The sequence below is a fragment of the Anoplopoma fimbria genome, chromosome 20 (assembly GCF_027596085.1).
Source record: "Anoplopoma fimbria isolate UVic2021 breed Golden Eagle Sablefish chromosome 20, Afim_UVic_2022, whole genome shotgun sequence".
In the NCBI taxonomy this organism is placed as follows: Eukaryota; Metazoa; Chordata; class Actinopteri; order Perciformes; family Anoplopomatidae; genus Anoplopoma; species Anoplopoma fimbria.
The window spans coordinates 27,889,149-27,909,148 of NC_072468.1; the positions used below are offsets into that span (position 1 = coordinate 27,889,149).

Genomic DNA, 20,000 nt, shown 5'->3' on the forward strand with positions numbered 1-20,000 from the left:
ACGTGGAAACACAGCTCTCCATCCTGTTATGTAAAGACCAGATGGCTCGTAGAAACGACCCCCCCCCCCCCCCCGTGCAGAGTGAGACATTTTTATGATGGAGTTCAGAGGTGTTAGTATGAACCTCCCGGCTATAACTGAAAACACTCCCATGTAAAGATGACTCTGAAGAACTGTTAGTCAGAATGCATTAGTCTGACATCTGTGACCTCTACTGCAGTGATACCAGTGTTTCATCAGGAGACAAACCTCCAGTTCTGAAAGTGAAGTCAGTTCTTCCTGTGTTAAAGCTGCATTCTCTCTGCTGTCCAGCAGGGGGCGACTCCTCTGGTTGTATAGAAGTCTATGAGAAAATGACTCTACTTCTCTCTTGATTTATTCCCTCAGTAAACATTGTAAACATGAGTTTATGGTCTCAATCTCTAGTTTCAAGTCTTCTTCAATACAGCATGATGTTCATTTAGTAAATGATGCTCCATTTAGAGTCAAACAGACCATAAAGCAGGGGATGCTTTAGGGCGGGGCTACACACTGATTGACAGGTCCACACCAGAGACGTATACGGCGTATATACCTCACTCCTCAGTCCAAATATGGTCACTTCCTGTTCAGTGGTTGCAAAAAAACAAGATGGCGACGGCAAAATTGTCAAACTTGAAGCTTCAGAACATCAGTTTACAAACCAGATTAAAACGTCTACTTCTTATATAGTCTTTGTGTTTCATGACCTTTCATGTGTTTTCTCAGCCAGCTGTTCAGGATGTGGACCAGGATACCGCAGCCCACTGGACGCCATGAAAGGTGAGTCTGTCTGTCTGACCTCTACATGTTTATGTATTTATTTATTTATAAATACCCCAAACAATACCAGTTTAAATTGTTCTCCTTGTTGAAGGTCGTCGGGAGGAGATCGTCTACCTTCCCTGCATCTACCGCAACACTGACATCCAGAAACCGGACTACCTCGCCACCGTGGACGTGGACCCCAAGTCCTCCACCTACACTCAGGTGGAACCAGTCCTCCAATCAGTCTTCTTCTTCTTCTTCTTCTTCTTCTTCTTCTTCTTCTTCTTCTTCTTCTTCTTCTTCTTCTTCTTCAGCTGATCGTCTCTCTAAACCAATCTGTGACGTTTGTTGATTTGTAGCATGGGTTCCTCTCTTGTCTTTGTTCTCTCAGCAGGTCTCTGTTCTGCTGCCGGATTAGTTTTCAGACGTCTCGCTGTCGTCTCCTCTTCATCATCTTCTTCTTCCTCCTTCAGGTTTTTTTTTTTATTCCGACCTGTAGAATCGGTTTTACTGTCTTTCTGCATCACTTTGCCACATTCTTTGAGTCTCTGTAGTAAATAACTTGATATCAAAGGATAATGGAGCCCATACAGAGATTCAGCATGGACTGAGGCTCTCAGCCTTCGGGCTTGGCCTTATATGTGTGTTGTATATCACTTCAATGGGCACAAAGGCATAAAACATGCTGAGCAGTAAATACCTCGTTCAGACACCTTGAAACTTACACTTTTTGAAATACGTTCCTGAGAACCCAAAATCTTCCATCTGTGTAAACATCACCATAAACAAGGCTGTCATGTCCTATGCAGGTCATGAGGTCATTGTTAGGGCAGCTCCTGAGTACCCAGTCTCTTTGTCTGTGTAAACATCACCATAAACAAGGCTGTCATGCCATACGTTGGTCATGAGGTCACTATCAGACCAGCTCTTAAGAACCCTAACTGGTCAACATCACACAGCATGCAACAACTTCATGGCCTCATTACAGCAAGGTATAACAGAATATGATAAAATACACTACATCTCCTCTGACCTGCCGTGACCTTTGACCTTTTGCTGTTGCAGGTCATCCACCGGCTGCCGATGCCGAACCTCCGTGACGAGCTGCACCACTCCGGATGGAACGCCTGCAGCAGCTGCTTCGGCGACGCCTCCAAGAAGAGAAACCGTCTGATTCTGCCCTCGCTCATCTCCTCCAGAGTCTACGTGGTCGACGTCGGCACGAATCCCAGAGCGCCGCAGATCCACAAGGTACGAGTCGCTCTGTGAGAGGATGAACGCAGCTCAGCCAATCAGAAACAAGATATTCATCACAATGTACATGATCACCTGGCTCCTCTAAGGGGAACCAGACTTAGAGTTGACCCAGGATCAGAGAGTGAACCGAGGCCTCTAAACACTCTATTCTTTATGTTTAGCAGAAACTTCCTTTTCTTTCTGATACAGAAACGTTCCTCTCAGGACAAATCTGAAGGCTTGTTTCTCTGATGGATTCTCACTTGAACATTTGTTTCCCAACCAGAACAAGAGTGACTGAAGAAACAATCCAACTTGACTTCCTGTGTTTATACAGCAGAGAGGATAAACATTAGCTTACGGCTCCAACCATCAGATAAAGAAGTTACAGATCTTCGTTGGGTTCCTTTCTGTTGATTCAATTCATTCCACAGTAGTTCAGTAATGACAAGGAGTTTGAGGAGGCTCCTCTGGAGGAGTCCTGGATGTGTAGAGATCTGGAGGAATGGGGGGTTCGATGGGGCCTCATAGTGGGCTAGTTCAGTCCTCACCCGGACTTATATGCTTTCCTGTCAGAGGAGGAGGAGGAGGAGGAGGAAGTTCATCCTGAGTTCAGTTTGGATGATAAACACTCTAACAGCTGTTCCTTAAAAAACTTGACATATCTGTGAGATTGGACCGGGTCAGTGTTGTGGGGAATAACGAATGCGTCTCTGTGGCTGCAGCTGCTCCGATTAATAATCAGAACACAAACATGTCAGAAAACTGCTGAGTCACTGTGTGGTCATTAAACTGAGACTCTGAAGGTGCAAGATCCCAGATTTGGAACATTTGTATTCCCTCTCAACAGCTTACAACGTGCTAACAGTGCTAACAGTGATAAGAGTGCTAACAGTGATAAGAGTGCTAACAGTGATAAGAGTGCTAACAGTGATAACAGTGCTAACAGTGATAACAGTGATAACAGTGATAAGAGTGCTAACAGTGCTAACAGTGATAACAGTGCTAACAGTGATAACAGTGCTAACTGTGCTAACAGTGATAAGAGTGCTAACAGTGCTAACAGTGATAACAGTGCTAACTGTGATAACAGTGCTAACAGTCATAACAGTGCTAACTGTGCTAACAGTGATAAGAGTGCTAACAGTGCTAACAGTGATAACAGTGCTAACAGTGATAACAGTGCTAACAGCGTTGAGGGAGGGAGAACAGGAGGGTCGGTGCACGTTTCCACGACGACGCTGTCAGTCTGGACGGTGTGATCAGCTGTAAACCGTCGTATGAGAACAGAGCAGAGGGGCATGCTCACATGCACTGACATGCACTGACATGCACTAACATGCACTAACATGCACTGACATGCACTAACATGCACTAACATGCACTAAAGGACATGCAGCCGGCCGACTATGTGGACGCAACAAGGAGAAGCTCTGATAACAACAGAGAGAGAGAGAGAGAGAAAGAGAGACCACAGACTGTTTATAAGAAGTGGACGGAGTCTTCAGGACGTCTCTCGTTGGTTTGTGGACGTTTTGAAGCCCCTAGTTCGCCATCTTAAATTTTTGCAACGACTAAACAGGAAGTGACCATATAAGGACTGAGGAGGAGTGACGTAGAGACGCCGTATACGTCTCTGGTGTCGACCTGTCAATCAGTGTGTAGCCCTGCCCTAAAGCATCCCCTGCTTTATGGTCTGTTTGACTCTAAATGGAGCATCATTTACTAAATGAACATCATGCTGTATTGAAGAAGACTTGAAACTAGAGATTGAGACCATAAACTCATGTTTACAATGTTTACTGAGGGAATAAATCAAGAGAGAAGTAGAGTCATTTTCTCATAGACTTCTATACAGCCAGAGGATTCGCCCCCTGGTGGACAGGAGAGAGAATGCAGCTTTAACACAGGAAGCGTTGACTCCACTTTTCAGAACCAGAGATTGTCTCCTGAGGTATATTTTACTCCTCTATATCTTTACATAGATGATAGTTTATTGATTAGATATTGATTACTAAACCACTGAAGAGGAGATACTGTGTTTTGCCGGTTGTGTCCTCTGGTTCAAACTTACATCAGAAGAGGGATGGATGCTTTTATTGTGAAGCACTGCTTTATGAATAAAACAAACGTTCTTTCGAGTGCATAAAGATGACGTTGTTGTGGTTCTGTTGTCTTCAGGTGGTGGAGCCGGTCGATATGTACTGGAAGTGCAACCTGGCGAACCCTCACACGTCTCACTGTCTGGGCAACGGTCAGATCATGATCAGCTGTATCGGAGACCCGGCCGGCAACGGCAAAGGTGAGCCGACTGGCAGACTGGATCATAGGTTCTCATGCTCACACAGAGGGAAGTGATGTAAACACCTCAAAGTGAAGGAAAAGGAACCGTGGGCCCCTAGTGGACAGTTTCAGCGTTACACCTTCTGTCGTTCCTCTCAGGTGGTTTCGTCCTGCTGGACGGTGAGACGTTCGAGGTGGTCGGTAACTGGGAGCACCCCGGTGAAGCGGCGCCCTTTGGATATGACTTCTGGTACCAACCTCGACACAATGTGATGATCAGCACCGAATGGGGGGCGCCCAAAGCTCTGGCTGGCGGTTTCAATCCCGCTCATGTCAAAGAAGGTGAGTCGAGAACGTCAATCTTTGTTCAAACCCTAGGTTCTCCGAGTCTCTGTTTCCTTCAACTCTTTATCATTGGGAACATTTTGACTTCACAGTAATGTCTACGGACTGTTATTCTAGACCAGTGGTTCTTAACCTGGGTTCGATCGAACCCCAGGGGTTCACTCTCAGGGGTTCGATGAGTCACTCTCAGGGGTTCGATGAGTCACTCTCAGGGGTTCGATGAGTCACTCTCAGGGGTTCGGCAGACACACACTGCAGTCAAGTGAGCCGCCGCTTTAAAAATGAATGACCGTCTATTCCTTAAGGTGCGTTCACACCGAGCAGCATAACGGTACGGTGGCTTGGGTAGCCCAAAAAGCACGGAGAAAGCTAAAACTTATGCTGCGTTCAGCAGATGACAGCAGATGACAGCAGATGTCAACAATGAATGCCTCGACGAAATCATTGAACTTCAGCAGAGCAGCTTCAACAGCAACTCTTCGGAACAACAACGCTCTCAACGTTTTGGTGTCACCAAATCGTACCATACTCTCGTATTGCCAAGAAAGCCCTTGAGATACTCACACCGTTTGTTACAACGTATCTTTGTGAGCAATCCTTTTCGAGGATGGTGGACATGAAAACTAAGAAAAGGAACAGACTTTGCTGCGAAAATGATATGAGAGTGGCACTTGCCAAGGTGAAGCCGCGCATTTCTGAACTTGTATCTGAAAGGCAACAGCAAAAGTCACATTGATTTGCAGTAAATATTCACTGAGTTATGTTTTTGTGTGAAATTCATGTTTTGTTGGTTTTGTTCTTTGCACACAGTGGTTTTGTGTGCAACTGATGCATGGTTCATTTTGTGCACTAATAAAATATATACCTATGTTTTGAAGAAATCATATTTTATTTTTCCAATTACGAAGGGTTCGGTGAATGCACTGATGAAGCTCGCAGGGTTCAGTACCTCCAATAAGGTTAAGAACCACTGTTCTAGACCTTCTAGGTTTTAGGTTCTGATCCCAGTGAGACTCCAGTCAGTACCGCAGTGTTTTAGTTTCCTATTCCACTTAGACTCAGTTTGTCCGCAGGGTTGTAGATCTCAGTAGGACTCCAGTCAGTAGCAATGGGGCTTCAGATTCTGGTCCCAGTAAGACTTGAGTTAGCACAAAAGAGTTCTAGATCCAAGTAGTACTCCAGTCAGTGCATCTGGGTTCTAGGTTCAAATGCCAGTAGAATCCAGTTGGTATCACTGGGTTCTAGATCCCAGAAAGACTATTTGTTCCAATTCCAATAAGACTCTTTTGACTGGGTCCAGACCTTTGGATCCGCCCAGTCCACCAGGTTGGATTTGTTGGATTTGTCTGTCATCGTGACATGAAATTAACAATTAGCCAATCAGCACCACGGGCGGGACTAACACCGCTGTCAGGATGTTGTCAGCTGTGCAATAGAACCGAGAGTAATAATATCACGGTCTCCTCTCTCATCTTCCTCATTTGTGTCCGTAACCGTAACGTAAAGATTGAATGAAGTTGACCAGTTCATTGTTGTTGGCGTTCCAGGACTCTACGGCACTTCCATCCATGTTTGGGACTGGACCACCCACAGGAAGCTGCAGACCCTGGATCTGGGTGAGGAGGGCGCCATTCCCCTCGAGATCCGGTTCCTCCATGACCCTGATGCCACAGAGGGCTACGTGGGATGTGCTCTGCGGTCTATAGTCTTCAGATTCTACAAAACACCAGTCAGTACCACAGGGTTCTAGATCCAAGTAAAGCTTTAGTTAGTACCACAGGGTTCTAGATCCAAGTAAAGCTTTAGTTAGTACCACAGGGTTCTAGATCCAAGTAAAGCTTTAGTTAGTACCACAGGGTTCTAGATCCAAGTAAGGCGTTAGTTAGTACCACAGGGTTCTAGATCCAAGTAAGGCGTTAGTTAGTACCAGTGGTGTATAAAGTACCCAAAAGCCATACTTACTGGAAAATGACTCCAGTAAAAGTGAAAGTCACCTATTAGAATACTACTTGAGTAAAAGTCTTAAAGTATCTGATATTTACTGTACTTAAGTATCAAAAGTAATTTTCTGATATTAAATGTACTTAAGTATTGAAAGTAAAAGTACAAGTAAATGCTGTTAATAAAAAAGCAAAGGGTCAGAATTTTGAGAATTATGAAGTTTATTCTTTTAAGTGCTGTGGCCACCATGACCAAAGACAAGGAGGTACAAACAGAGACAGCAGCCTAACATACACCATGGATAGCTAAATTAGAAGATCAGACACCTGTCTCCCCCCCTCCCCCCCACAGATATACTCCAATCCTGTGGGAAACACTGCTAGATATCTTAACAGGTTTATGCTAATTATGATAACTAAACATTAACGTTGCGGCTCATGGGATTAATCTTAATTTACCTCAATGTGTTTCCTGAGGTTGGATGGGGAGTGTTTGAATGCCAATATTTCAGTAGCTTTGGGCATAAGAGGCTCTTCATCCGGTACGAAGAGTCTTTCACTCCAACATAAGAAAACATTTCTCGCAAATATGGCCACGGGTGTTGGTCTTCGTCTCCACCGTGGTTTGTTGCGGGAGTAGCAGGTGCTTCCGTTTCTGCTTCCATCATGAAACCAGTCATCGTAGAGTGGAACTCTACTCATGTGGTCGCTCGCTAGCTGGCATCCTGGGCATCACTGGGAATCAAAAAACCGCAGCTTTGAGAGCACTTGTTTGCAATTGCGCATTAACGTGATTAACCAAATGATTTAACTTGCTAGCTAGGACCACTGATTCGCCAAACCTGCTTGCTTGCAGTCTGTGTTCCACCACAGTCCCGACGTTGGTCTCATGATTCATTTTCTTTCTAAAGATAGATTTGATTTTGTAGCGAGTAACGAAGGTTTCAGGGGAAATGTATCGGAGTCAAAGTATCAGTTTTCTTTGCAAAATGTAGTGAAGTAAAAGTGAAAGTCAACAGAAATATAAATAGTAAAGTAAAGTACAGATATCCAAAGAAACGACTTAAGTACAGTAACGAAGTATTTCTACTTCGTTACTGTACACCACTGGTTAGTACCACAGGGTTCTAGATCCAAGTAAGGATTTAGTTAGAACCACAGGTCTCTAGAACCTAGAGAGACACAAGTCAGTACCACAGGGTTCTAGAGCCAAGTAAGGCTAAAGTCAGTACCACAGGGTTCTAGAGCCAAGTAAGGCTAAAGTCAGTACCACATGGTTCTAGAACCAAGAGAGACTCCAGTCAGTACCACAGGGTTCTAGGTTCTGTTCCATTCCATGTAGACTTGGAGGTTTCATAGTGTTCTGATGATACTGAGCTATTCAACTAAACCTGAACATCAGACTGTTTAGCTTTTAAAGTAAAGGTAGCTAACCTTTAACTGTCAGTCAAACTAAATACTTTGTCATTGAGAGCATGTTAGCATGCTGCTGTTAGCATGCCGCTGTTAGCATTTAGCTCAAAGCCCTGCTGGTCTCAGTACAGAGATGGGAGCGTTACTTCAGACCCGTCTGTCTTTGTGTGTCTGCAGAAAGGTGACTGGGCTGCAGAGAAAGTGATCAGTGTTCCCAGTAAGAAGGTAGAAGGATGGATTCTACCTGAAATGCCTGGTGAGTCTGTCTGTCTGACTGTTTCCTGTCTGACTGACTGGTTACTGTCTGTCTGTCCGTCCGTCCGTCTGTGTGTCTGTCTGGTTTCCTGTCTGTCTGTCTGTCCGTCTGACTGTTTCCTGTCTGTCTGGTTACTGTCTGTCTGTCTGTCTGTCTGTCTGTCTGTCTGACTGACTGACTGGTTACTGTCTGTCTGCTCAGGTCTCATCACAGACATCCTGATCTCGTTGGACGACCGTTATCTCTACTTCAGTAATTGGCTGCACGGTGACATCAGACAGTATGACATCACAGACAGGAGGAACCCCCGATTGGTCGGCCAGGTCTGAATGTTACACCTGACCAGTGATGAACAGGTGAAGGCTCAGAGTGAGACAGCTCACCTGTCTGTCTGTTCCAGGTGTTTCTGGGAGGAAGTATCGTCAGTGACGGTCCAGTCAGAGTCCTGGAGGACCCGGAGAACCAGCCGCAGCCCCCCCCACGCATCATCCAGGTACCACAGACAGGATGAGAGACAGACAGGATGCAGAGAGACAGGAAGCTGTGAGACAAGAAGCTGTGAGACAGGAAACTGTGAGACAGGAAACTGTGAGACAGGAAGCTGTGAGACAGGAAGCTGTAAGACTTGAAACTGTGAGACAGGAAGCTGTGAGACAGGAAGCTGTGAGACAGGAAACTGTGAGACAGGAAACTGTGAGACAGGAAGCTGTGAGACAGGAAGCTGTGAGACAGGAAACTGTGAGACAGGAAGCTGTAAGACTTGAAACTGTGAGACAGGAAGCTGTGAGACAGGAAACTGTGAGACAGGAAGCTGTGAGACAGGAAGCTGTGAGACAGGAAGCTGTGAGACAGGAAACTGTGAGACAGGCCATGATGGACTTGTCTCTCTGTCTAAAAGCCTTTCTTCTCTCCTCTGCTGGGTTAAATTATTTATTGCTCTTTCCGATTGTTGATTGATCTCTACCTGTCTGTCTCTCCACCTGTCTGTCTCTCCACCTGTCTGTCTCTCAGGGGAGGCGTGTCCCTGGAGCTCCTCAGATGTTACAGTTGAGTTTAGACGGTCGGAGACTTTATGTGACGACGTCTCTCTACAGCGGCTGGGACAAACAGTTCTACCCCGACATGGCCAAGTGAGTACTCACAGTACTGTAGTACTACTACTGCAATGTACACGGTAATACTACTGTACTACTACTGCAATGTATACGGTAATACTACTGCAATACTACTGTAATACTACTGCAATGTACACGGTAATACTACTGCAATACTACTGTAATACTACTGCAGCAGACTGACTGTCCATCTTTCTCTTTTACTTTCTCTCTGTTTCTCTGTCTCTCTCTCTTTCTCTCTCTCTCCCTGTCTCTATGTCTGTCGCTCTCCCTGTCTGTATGTCTGTCTGTCTGTCTGTCTGTCTGTCTGTCTCTCTCTCTCTCCCTCCTGTCTCTCTCCCTGTCTGTCTGTCTGTCTGTCCTCCCTCCTGTCTCTCTCCCTGTCTGTCTGTCTGTCTGTCTCTCTCTCTCTCCCTCCTGTCTCTCTCCCTGTCTGTCTGTCTGTCTGTCTGTCTCTCTCTCCCTCCTGTCTCTCTCCCTGTCTGTCTGTCTGTCTGTCCTCCCTCCTGTCTCTCTCCCTGTCTGTCTGTCTGTCCTCCCTGTCCAGAGAGGGCTCGGTGATGATGCAGATCGATGTGGACTCTGTGGACGGGGGTCTCTCTGTGAACGAGAACTTCCTGGTGGATTTCGGTAAAGAACCCGACGGTCCGTCTCTGGCTCACGAGCTCCGATACCCGGGAGGAGACTGTACGTCGGACATCTGGCTCTAGAGACGTAGAGAACCGCGTAGAACCATGTAGAACCATGTATAACCTTGTAGAACCTTGTAGAACCATGTAGAACCTTGTAGAACCATGTAGAACCATGTAGAACCTTGTAGAACATTGTAGAACCTTGTAGAACCATGTATAACCTTGTAGAACCTTGTACAACCATGTAGAACCTTGTACAACCATGTAGAACCTTGTACAACCATGTAGAACCATGTAGAGACGTTCAGAATGTTCATAACTGTTCATGTTTCAGAATCAATAAATCAATACCGAGCTCTTCTCCGTCTCCACAGTCACATGGATCACTTCTATAGAACCGGGTCAGAATCACAGTGAGACGTTCAAATGACGGAGTAAAAAGTCTAAATAAATACTCGTTGAACATCATGTTTATTTTATGCTTTGTCATGGTAACGTTGCAGCACAGGGATGTCTCATTAGTACGTCTTTAAGGCTTGAGGGGGAACGTTGGGACTGGAACCAAGTTTCACTGAAGTTTGGTCACATGACTGTTGTCTCAGTGAACCAATCGTGGCTTCATAGTTTCTCTGAGGAGCTCAGAATGAAATGTTTGTTTGGGGCAATATTTGAAATGAGATATGAAGAATAGAATTGTGTTTATGAAATATCATAATCAGTTTTAGCTGCTTTTTCTGACGGAAGTGTTCAAGGACCATCGTAAAGATGAAAACCTGAGGATAACGACAGCTTCTGGCTGTGATGAACGCTGTAGTTTTGGTGATGGTTTAAAGAAAACATGCTTTTCTGTCCCGCCGGCTGGTTTTGGGGTTCAGAGTTTCTGGAAAGTCATCTTGGTCTGAGCTACAGAGACATTTAAACTATATTATTATATTATTGTATTATTATATTATTATATTATTGTATTATTGTATTATTGTATTATTATATTATATTATTGTATTATTATATTATTATAAGAACACCAGATTATAAAAACAGGATTAAGGGAATTCTAGTTTTAATAATAAAGTAATATAAGAATAAAAACAATAAATAAGATCCATAAATTTCCATTACAGAATCTCACAGGTGAAGTAAAGGTTGTATAAACATTTACATGACATGACATGATATGATATGATATATTATATTATATTATATATATTATATTTCATTATATATATTATATATATTACATTACATTACATTAAATTACATGACATGACATGATATATTATATTATATTTCATTATATATATTATATATATTACATTACATTAAATTACATGACATGATATATTATATTATATATATTGTCATATTAGTACTTTTACTGCAGTAAAACATCAGAATACTAATATAAAGTACATCCTGTAGTACCTGTAGTACCTGTAGTATCTGTAGTACCTGTAGTACCTGTAGTAACCTGTAGTATCTGTAGTACCTGTAGTACCTGTAGTATCTGTAGTACCTGTAGTACCTGTAGTAACCTGTAGTATCTGTAGTACCTGTAGTATCTGTAGTACCTGTAGTACCTGTAGTACCTGTAGTAGTAACCTGTAGTAACTGTAGTAGTATCTGTAGTACCTGTAGTACCTGTAGTATCCTGTAGTATCTGTAGTATCTGTAGTACCTGTAGTATCTGTAGTACCTGTAGTACCTGTAGTACCTGTAGTAACCTGTAGTATCGGTAGTACCTGTAGTACCTGTAGTACCTGTAGTATCTGTAGTATCCTGTAGTATCCTGTAGTACCTGTAGTACCTGTAGTACCTGTAGTATCTGTAGTATCTGTAGTATCCTGTAGTATCCTGTAGTACCTGTAGTACCTGTAGTATCTGTAGTACCTGTAGTACCTGTAGTATCCTGTAGTATCCTGTAGTAACCTGTAGTACCTGTAGTATCCTGTAGTACCTGTAGTATCTGTAGTACCTGTAGTACCTGTAGTATCTGTAGTATCCTGTAGTATCCTGTAGTAACCTGTAGTACCTGTAGTATCCTGTAGTATCCTGTAGTACCTGTAGTATCCTGTAGTATCCTGTAGTGTAGTATCTGTAGTACCTGTAGTACCTGTAGTATCTGTAGTATCCTGTAGTACCTGTAGTACCTGTAGTATCTGTAGTATCTGTAGTACCTGTAGTATCTGTAGTATCCTGTAGTACCTGTAGTACCTGTAGTATCTGTAGTACCTGTAGTACCTGTAGTATCTGTAGTACCTGTAGTAACCTGTAGTACCTGTAGTACCTGTAGTAACCTGTAGTATCTGTAGATCAGATTCATCTCCGGTCCAGCAGGTGGCGCTGCTGCACCAGAAACCGACAGGAGCAGAGCAGCAGAAGAAGACGGAGCCGTTAGCCGCTAGCATTAGCGGTAGCATTAGCATTAGCGTTAGCGGCAGCGCCTCCTGGCGGGCGGAGGCTGCCTCACACGCCTCTCAGCACCGATGGAGGCAGGCTGGAGCTGAAGCAGCGCGGACGAGCCGGTCGCAGGTAAGACTCACCTGCGCACGTGACTGACCTGCAGAGCTCACCGACGCTGCGCCGGAGCTAGCGTTAGCTTAGCATATGCAGCGTTTAAAGACAAGCTGAGCGGAGTTAGCAACAGTTGTCCTGATAGCTGCCGGCTAATGCTAATGCTAATGCTAACGCTAACCGGAGCTGTAACAAAGCGTTAGCTCGTTAGCTAACACAGGGCGATGCTAACGGGCAGCTAGCTGGTTAACGGAGCTGCTTTAATACGCTAAGCTAACAGGCTAACCCAGCTTCACACTGAGAGCCGGAGCTAATGCTAATGCTAATGCTAACTCCCAGTGAGCTTAAATACAAGCTAACCAACGCTCTGTTTGAGTTAGCATTAAGCTAAGCTAACATCAGCTGACTACACAGTACTACTACTACACAGTACTACTACACAGTACTACTACACAGTACTACTACTACACAGTACTACTACACAGTACTACTACTACACAGTACTACTACACAGTACTACTACTACACAGTACTACTACACAGTACTACTACTACACAGTACTACTACTACACAGTACTACTACTACTACACAGTACTACTACACAGTACTACTACTACTACACAGTACTACTACTACTACACAGTACTACTACACAGTACACACAGTACTACTACACAGTACTACTACTACTACACAGTACTACTACTACACAGTACTACTACTACTACACAGTACTACTACTACACAGTACTACTACTACACAGTACTACTACACAGTACTACTACTACACAGTACTACTACTACACAGTACTACGACACAGTACTACCACTACCACAGTACTAATACCGCAGTACTACTACACAGTACTACTACTACGACACAGTACTACTACGACACAGTACTACTACTACACAGTACTACTACACAGTACTACTACTACACAGTACTACTACACAGTACTACTACTACGACACAGTACTACTACTACTACGACACAGTACTACTACTACCACAGTACTAATACCACAGTACTACTACTACACAGTACTAATACCACAGTGTAGAAGTACTAACAGTAGAAGTACTAATACAACAGTGTAGAAGAACTCTGTTACAAGTAAAGTTATGGAAGATCTTGCTGAAGAAAAAGTACTTGAGTATTAGCATTATATACATATGTATTGTATAATAATCATTGATGCATTAATGAGTTCAATACTTTGAGCTCATCTTAATGACTCATATATAATCATTTATGATGCATCATCATTTATGAGTTCATTCATAATCTGAAGCTGGACAGCAGTAAAAAGTACAATATACTCTGAGAGGTCATGGAAAGTAACAGAATGTGCAAATAGTCAGGTAAAGTACAAGTACCTTAAAGTTGTACAGTACTTGAGTAAATGTACTAGTTCATTCCACCACTTACTAAACAAAGTATTTCATCCAGCAGATGTGTAATAAACATCATTATTCAGTTTACTAAGATATAATAAAAATAATAAAAAACAATTAATCTCTTATAAAATATTCATTTTTTTGTCAATCGACTAATTCATGAATCAGCTAATCATTTCAAGTGATTAATGTTCAGAGTTTATTTTCCCTGTTAAAGGTCTGATCAGCATATGAGACATCTTTATGATACATGTGTACTTATGTGTCAAGAATTATTCACAGACAATAAATTATAATCTCTCAAATATCAACATCACTACTACCCTCAATAATCCTACATCGGTCCGTTAATAATAACGGTAATTATGTGTTATTAATAGTAATTATGACTCATAAAGCATCATTCACTGTTAAAGCATCTTTAATCAACTAAAAACTAATCTGATGGATTTCAGAGATCAACACTGATCAATGTGAACATTTGACACAATCAAGAGATCATTTATGAATGAATGAGTGAGTGAATGAATGAACCTCTGTGAACTAGTTACTGTTCTCAGATCCACTCAGGATGTTTGACTCCTCCCTCTCTGTAATCTGTAATCTGCTCAATGGGATTACAGCCTGTGTGACACACACACACACACACACACACACACACACACACACACACACACACACACACACACACAGTGAAGCAGCTGCTGGTTTCTCAGGGTTTACGTCCGTCGGTGGCTCAGCTGTTGTCATGTGACCTCATTATGGTTTTGGGTGGTCACATGAAGCATCATGGGAAACTGAGAGACCGTGTGGGTGCCTTTCATTGTGCTAACGTGTCTCCTCCATTCCTTTCCTCGCCTCCTCTCCTCCCGTCGGAGTCCCTCCCACCGAGAGGCGAGTGGAGGAGACGAGGAGAGGAGGAGACAGGCCTCGTTTCCTCTGCCTGTTAAATGTTCCGTGTGTCACAGCTGCGTAGAGGACTCTGACCTTTGACCTTTCCTCTGTTTCAGTGGAGGAGGGCGGAGCTTCCCAGTATTCATGATGGAGGACATGGAGCCGGAGCTTTCCCCCGCCCCCTCTGATCAGAACAGCCCCTCCCCCTCCATCCCCTCCTCCCCCTCCCTGTCGCTCCCCTCCACCCCCTCGTCCTCCGGAGGCCCCCCAGGCCGTCACCCCCCTCTGGGTGTGATCAGTGAGGGGGTGGGGGAGCTCAGCCTGGTGATCGATGCCGAGGTGGCCCAGCGGGCGTGTCAGGAGGTGCTGCAGAAGGTGAAGCTGAATCAGGTGGACGGTGATGTCACCGACCTACAGAACGGGGGGGCGGAGCCAGAACCAGAGCCAGAACCAGAACCAGACCGGGAGCCGGCTCTGAGCATCCCGGTGAAACCGCTGAAGATCCGAGAGGAGGCGGTGGACGACCCCGAGGGCCTGGCCCCCGGCTCGGTGAAGAGCGCCCGGCGGCGGCAGAGACACAACCCCTCCAAACAGTCGTGGCTGCTCCGCCTGTTCGAGTCCAAGCTGTTCGACGTTTCCATGGCGATCTCCTACCTGCACAACTCGAAGGAGCCGGGCGTCCAGGCGTACATCGGGAACCGGCTCTTCAGCTTCTCCCACGAGGAGGTGGACTTCTACCTGCCGCAGCTGCTCAACATGTACATCCACATGGACGAGGACGTCGGGGACGCCATCAAGCCTTATGTGGTGGGTGTGGCCTGGGCAGGGGGGCGGGGCTTAACTGCATGTCATCAGACCTGCGTCCAGCTTTGAATCTGCTTATTTAGACTGCTCTCCAGTGTTTTTATACACAGTGTACTGTGTGTTATACAGTACACTGTGTTTTATACACAGTACACCGTGTATATATATATAGATATATATATATATATATCTATATATATATAGATAACTAGACTTAACTCAGTTATGGTGATCTCAGCCGACGGTTCTCCTGTGGTTCTAGTGTGGTTCTCCTGTGATGTGACCTTTGACCCCTGCGTGTTGTGTTCAGGTGCACCGCTGCAGACAGAGTATCTCCTTCAGCCTGCGCTGTGCCTGGCTGCTGGGCGCCTACTCCTCCGACATGCACATCTCCACGCAGCGCCACTCTCGAGGGACCAAACTGAGGAAGCTCATCCTGTCTGACGAACTCAAACCCGCGGGCTCCCGGGCCCGCAGAGACCCCCTGACTCTGACGCCATTCTGTCCCGTGGCGTCCCCCGGGCCCCTGGGAGGAGAGCACGGCCTGTCGCCCTCCAAACGCACACACCAGCGCTCCAAGTCGGACGCCACCGTCAGCATCAGTCTGAGCAGCAACCTGAAGAGGACGGCCAGCAACCCCAAGGTGGAGAGCAGCCAGGACGAGGTGAGACCTGGTTCTGAGGGGGGTCGGGGGATCCGGATCTGAAAGCAGCCTGTGAGAGTTAACTGGACACAAAGATCCTCCACTGACTTCAAACCACAGATTATATATCGTTTATATCTTTCATTCAACAAAAACGCCTCTAAAAGAAATAAAAAGCAAGATTTTCATTTTCGTTTTAAAATATTTAAAGTGTAAAAGTAAAAACTCCTTTGTGAGTCTGATAATATAGAATCATAAGGTTTTATTTAATAACAATAATAATGATAGTTATCAGTTTGGTTTACATTTTCCCCCTTCTGCATTGATTTTGGAGACATTACATATGAAGTCATGTGAATTGAATTTCATCTACATCTGATCACTGAAGTAAACATTATAGACGGACATTAACATTCACACAGTGAAGATGAAATACAACAATAAACAGTTTAAAGAGGACAGGGCTGCACCAAAAGATTGTTTTTATCCATCAATCTATCGAATAAGTTATTGATTATTCAACAAAAAACAAATAAATAACAATTAATTTACTCAGAATAAATAGCAAAAACAACATTTACATGTTTTATTCAACCTTCATCCATTAAACACAAATAAATAAACACAATAAACCTCACATTCACAAAGTAGTTTAAATAAATCACTGTTGTCATAGCAACTCTTTCCCTCTGTAACAACAGTCTGACTCCAGTAAAAACAATCCAGCGTTTTACAGACGGAGGGTCACGGCGTTCATCACAGATGCTTTAGAAATCTGGACCATTAAAACCAAATTCTAAGTTTTAATGAAACAAACAAACGAAATAAAGGTGAATCAGAGTCCCCGTCCTCTAATCCCTGTGACCTCTGACCTCCTCAGGACAGCAGCTCCAGCACGGACAGTCTGGAGTTTAAGACTCGTCCCGTAAGTTCACCAGCGTCATATTCTCCCTCCAGGGTGCATTGTGGGAAATGAAGTCTGTGATGGAGGTTGTGGGTTCTGGTTCTGGTTTAGGTTCAGTGTGCGGTGAAGTCCCAGACGTTCACCTGCAGGACGTCTGTGGACTCGTCAGTAATTCTCTATGTTTCTGTTGGATCCAATCAGCTGTTTGATGTTGGGGGTGAACCAATCAGGAGGCAGGATGATGGTCATGTGTCCTCTCACCGAGTCCCTGATTCTGTGTGTTTGTGTGTCGGGTCTGTACGGATCAATATCAGTAAATATCAGTGGAGAAGATGTGTGAAGTGTACAAAGTACTTTAAGATGAGTATAAATACACAGTATTAATACTGAGTATTAATACACAGTATTAATACTGAGTATTAATACTGTGTATTAGAGTCACAGATCTGTCCATCAGAAAAACAAATCCATAAGATGTAAAACAACAACAAAATAAAAAGGTCGGAACAAACCGGACACACAGACATCAAACCTGTCTGTCTCTCTGAGGACAGCAACACAGTCCTCCTCTAACATGTCTGTCTCACCCCCCCTCTCCGTCTCTCTCTCTCTCCCTCTCTCTCTCTCTCTCTGCCTGTCTCTCTCTCTCTCTCTCTCTCCCTGTCTCCCCCCCCCCCCGTCTCTCTCTCTGCCTGTCTCACAGCCGGTGCGTCTGGCCCCTCAGAGGGAGTTCATAAAGTCTCTGATGGGGATCGGGAAGCGTTTGGCGACGCTGCCGACCAAAGAGCAGAAGACTCAGCGTCTGATCTCAGAGCTGTCGCTGCTCAACCACAAGCTGCCGGCTCGGGTCTGGCTGCCGACCGCCGCCTTCGACCACCACGTGGTCCGAGTGCCGCACACGCAGGCCGTGGTGTTGAATTCCAAAGACAAGGTCAGAGACACGTTGTCTATGTACACTATCTGATGTATGATTAGTCTGGTAATTCAGATAGAGAGACATCACACTCTCTGCCGGTCATGTGACCTCCTGTTGACCTCTGCGAACCCTCAGGCTCCGTACCTGATCTACGTGGAGGTTCTGGAGTGTGAGAACTTTGAGACGTCCAGCGTTCCCATCCGGATCCCGGAGAACCGGATCCGGAGCACTCGTTCTGTGGAGAACCTGCCGGACTGCGGCATGACGGCGGATCAGAGAGCCGGCAGCTTCTCCACGGTTCCCAACTACGACAACGACGACGAGGCCTGGTCCGTGGACGACATCGGGGAGCTGCAGGTGGAGGTGAGAGGGAACTACACCTTTAGATTGATGTTTAAAGAACAGAAGGGGGCCGAGCACGGAGCCCTGAGGAACTCCACGGGTGTTTTAATGAATGCACTGTCGCTCCTTCCTGCAGCTCCCAGAGATCCACACCAACAGCTGTGATAACATCAGTCAGTTCTCAGTGGACAGCATCACCAGTCTGGAGAGCAAAGAGCCGGTGTTCATCGCTGCTGGAGACATCAGGTCTGTGAACGCACCATGAGTCGATATCAGCAGTCATCAGTTTTAACAGCGTTTGACCTTTAACCTTTAGAAACACATTTATAGTGTTTTTTTTATTCATAAAAAGACACAATTCAAATAATAAGGAAATAAAATATTGTATTTTTTATATATTAAACAGATCTAGTCATTATTAGATTTAATGATGATCTTAGAGCTCGTGTTAGGAAGTTAAACATCATAATTCATCTCTAATATCTATTTTATATTAATGTGAAAACATCTCTTTCAAACTACTTGATTTATTCTAGTTCATCACCAACACTACATTTTACAGATTACATTGAACACATATTTATTTATTTATATTTTACCTTCACTCAATACTCATTTGGAGATAAAATGCTGCAGAGTTTCTTTCTGTAGATAAGTGAAGTCAATAAAACCAACAGGTGGTCGATATGTATTGATCCATCTCCTCTCTGCATGTTGTAGGCGGCGTCTGTCGGAGCAGCTGGCTCAGGCCCCCACAACCTTTAAACGGGACCCTGAGGACCCGTCAGCTGTGGCCCTGAAGGAGCCCTGGGAGGAGAAGGTCCGGTAAGTGAAGCTCAGGGTGGAGATGCTGAGGGTGGAGGTGCTCAGGGTGGAGGTGGTGAGGGTAATAATAATAATAATAATAATGAATCCTTTATTAGTCCCACAAAGGGGAAATTACAATTCTCTGCATTTGACCATCCCGGAGGAGCAGTGGGCTGCACCCGGGGAGGTGGTGGTGGTTCTCTTTTTAAATGACAGGAATATGACAATATATACAACCTTCCCAGGAAACCTCTTCATCCTCAGTTTGAATGCATCAGACTGGTGACAGCAGTGTGTAACTTTATAGTGCTGACATGTTTCTGGTTTACCTGCCATTTAAACTACTTTAAGTAATTATCTCCTTCTTTTCTGACTGGAGTATATATTTATATATTTCTGACTATTTGGGCAGACTGTAGTATATATTTCTGACTGTAGTGTGTATTTCTGACTAGTGTATATTTCTGACTGTAGTATATATTTATATATTTCTGACTGTAGTATATATTTATATATTTCTGACTAGTATATATTTATATATTTCTGACTGTAGTGTATATTTATATATTTCTGACTGTAGTATATATTTATATATTTCTGACTAGTGTGTATTTATATATTTCTGACTGTAGTATATATTTCTGACTGTAGTGTGTATTTCTGACTGTAGTGTGTATTTCTGACTGTAGTATATATTTATATATTTCTGACTATATATTTCTGACTGTAGTATATATTTCTGACTGTAGTGTGTATTTCTGACTGTAT

The 20,000-nt window shown here is 44.2% G+C and overlaps 2 protein-coding genes across 3 annotated transcripts in view; both read left to right on the plus strand.

Moving 5' to 3' along the window:
• selenbp1 (selenium binding protein 1) overlaps positions 1–10,366 on the plus strand; it is a 13,147-nt gene extending 2,781 nt beyond the window's left edge. Inside the window, exons 2-12 of the mRNA XM_054622100.1 lie at positions 748–801; positions 896–1,008; positions 1,852–2,037; positions 4,204–4,324; positions 4,465–4,647; positions 6,198–6,379; positions 8,181–8,259; positions 8,461–8,582; positions 8,660–8,752; positions 9,271–9,389; positions 9,922–10,366. Coding sequence (XP_054478075.1) covers positions 748–801; positions 896–1,008; positions 1,852–2,037; positions 4,204–4,324; positions 4,465–4,647; positions 6,198–6,379; positions 8,181–8,259; positions 8,461–8,582; positions 8,660–8,752; positions 9,271–9,389; positions 9,922–10,084 — 1,415 coding nt within the window. The 3' untranslated portion in view covers positions 10,085–10,366. The remainder of the gene's footprint in view (positions 1–747; positions 802–895; positions 1,009–1,851; positions 2,038–4,203; positions 4,325–4,464; positions 4,648–6,197; positions 6,380–8,180; positions 8,260–8,460; positions 8,583–8,659; positions 8,753–9,270; positions 9,390–9,921) is intronic.
• A 2,112-nt stretch (positions 10,367–12,478) lies between these two features.
• Positions 12,479–20,000, plus strand: part of pi4kb (phosphatidylinositol 4-kinase, catalytic, beta) — an 11,392-nt gene continuing 3,870 nt past the window's right edge. The window contains exons 1-8 of one of the 2 annotated variants that reach the window (XM_054621107.1): positions 12,479–12,535; positions 14,933–15,623; positions 15,931–16,284; positions 17,144–17,188; positions 17,871–18,098; positions 18,219–18,446; positions 18,562–18,671; positions 19,146–19,250. In XM_054621107.1, the coding sequence (XP_054477082.1) occupies positions 14,961–15,623; positions 15,931–16,284; positions 17,144–17,188; positions 17,871–18,098; positions 18,219–18,446; positions 18,562–18,671; positions 19,146–19,250 (1,733 nt within the window). In that variant the 5' untranslated portion in view covers positions 12,479–12,535; positions 14,933–14,960. The remainder of the gene's footprint in view (positions 12,536–14,932; positions 15,624–15,930; positions 16,285–17,143; positions 17,189–17,870; positions 18,099–18,218; positions 18,447–18,561; positions 18,672–19,145; positions 19,251–20,000) is intronic. The other variant, XM_054621109.1, reaches the window with a different exon arrangement.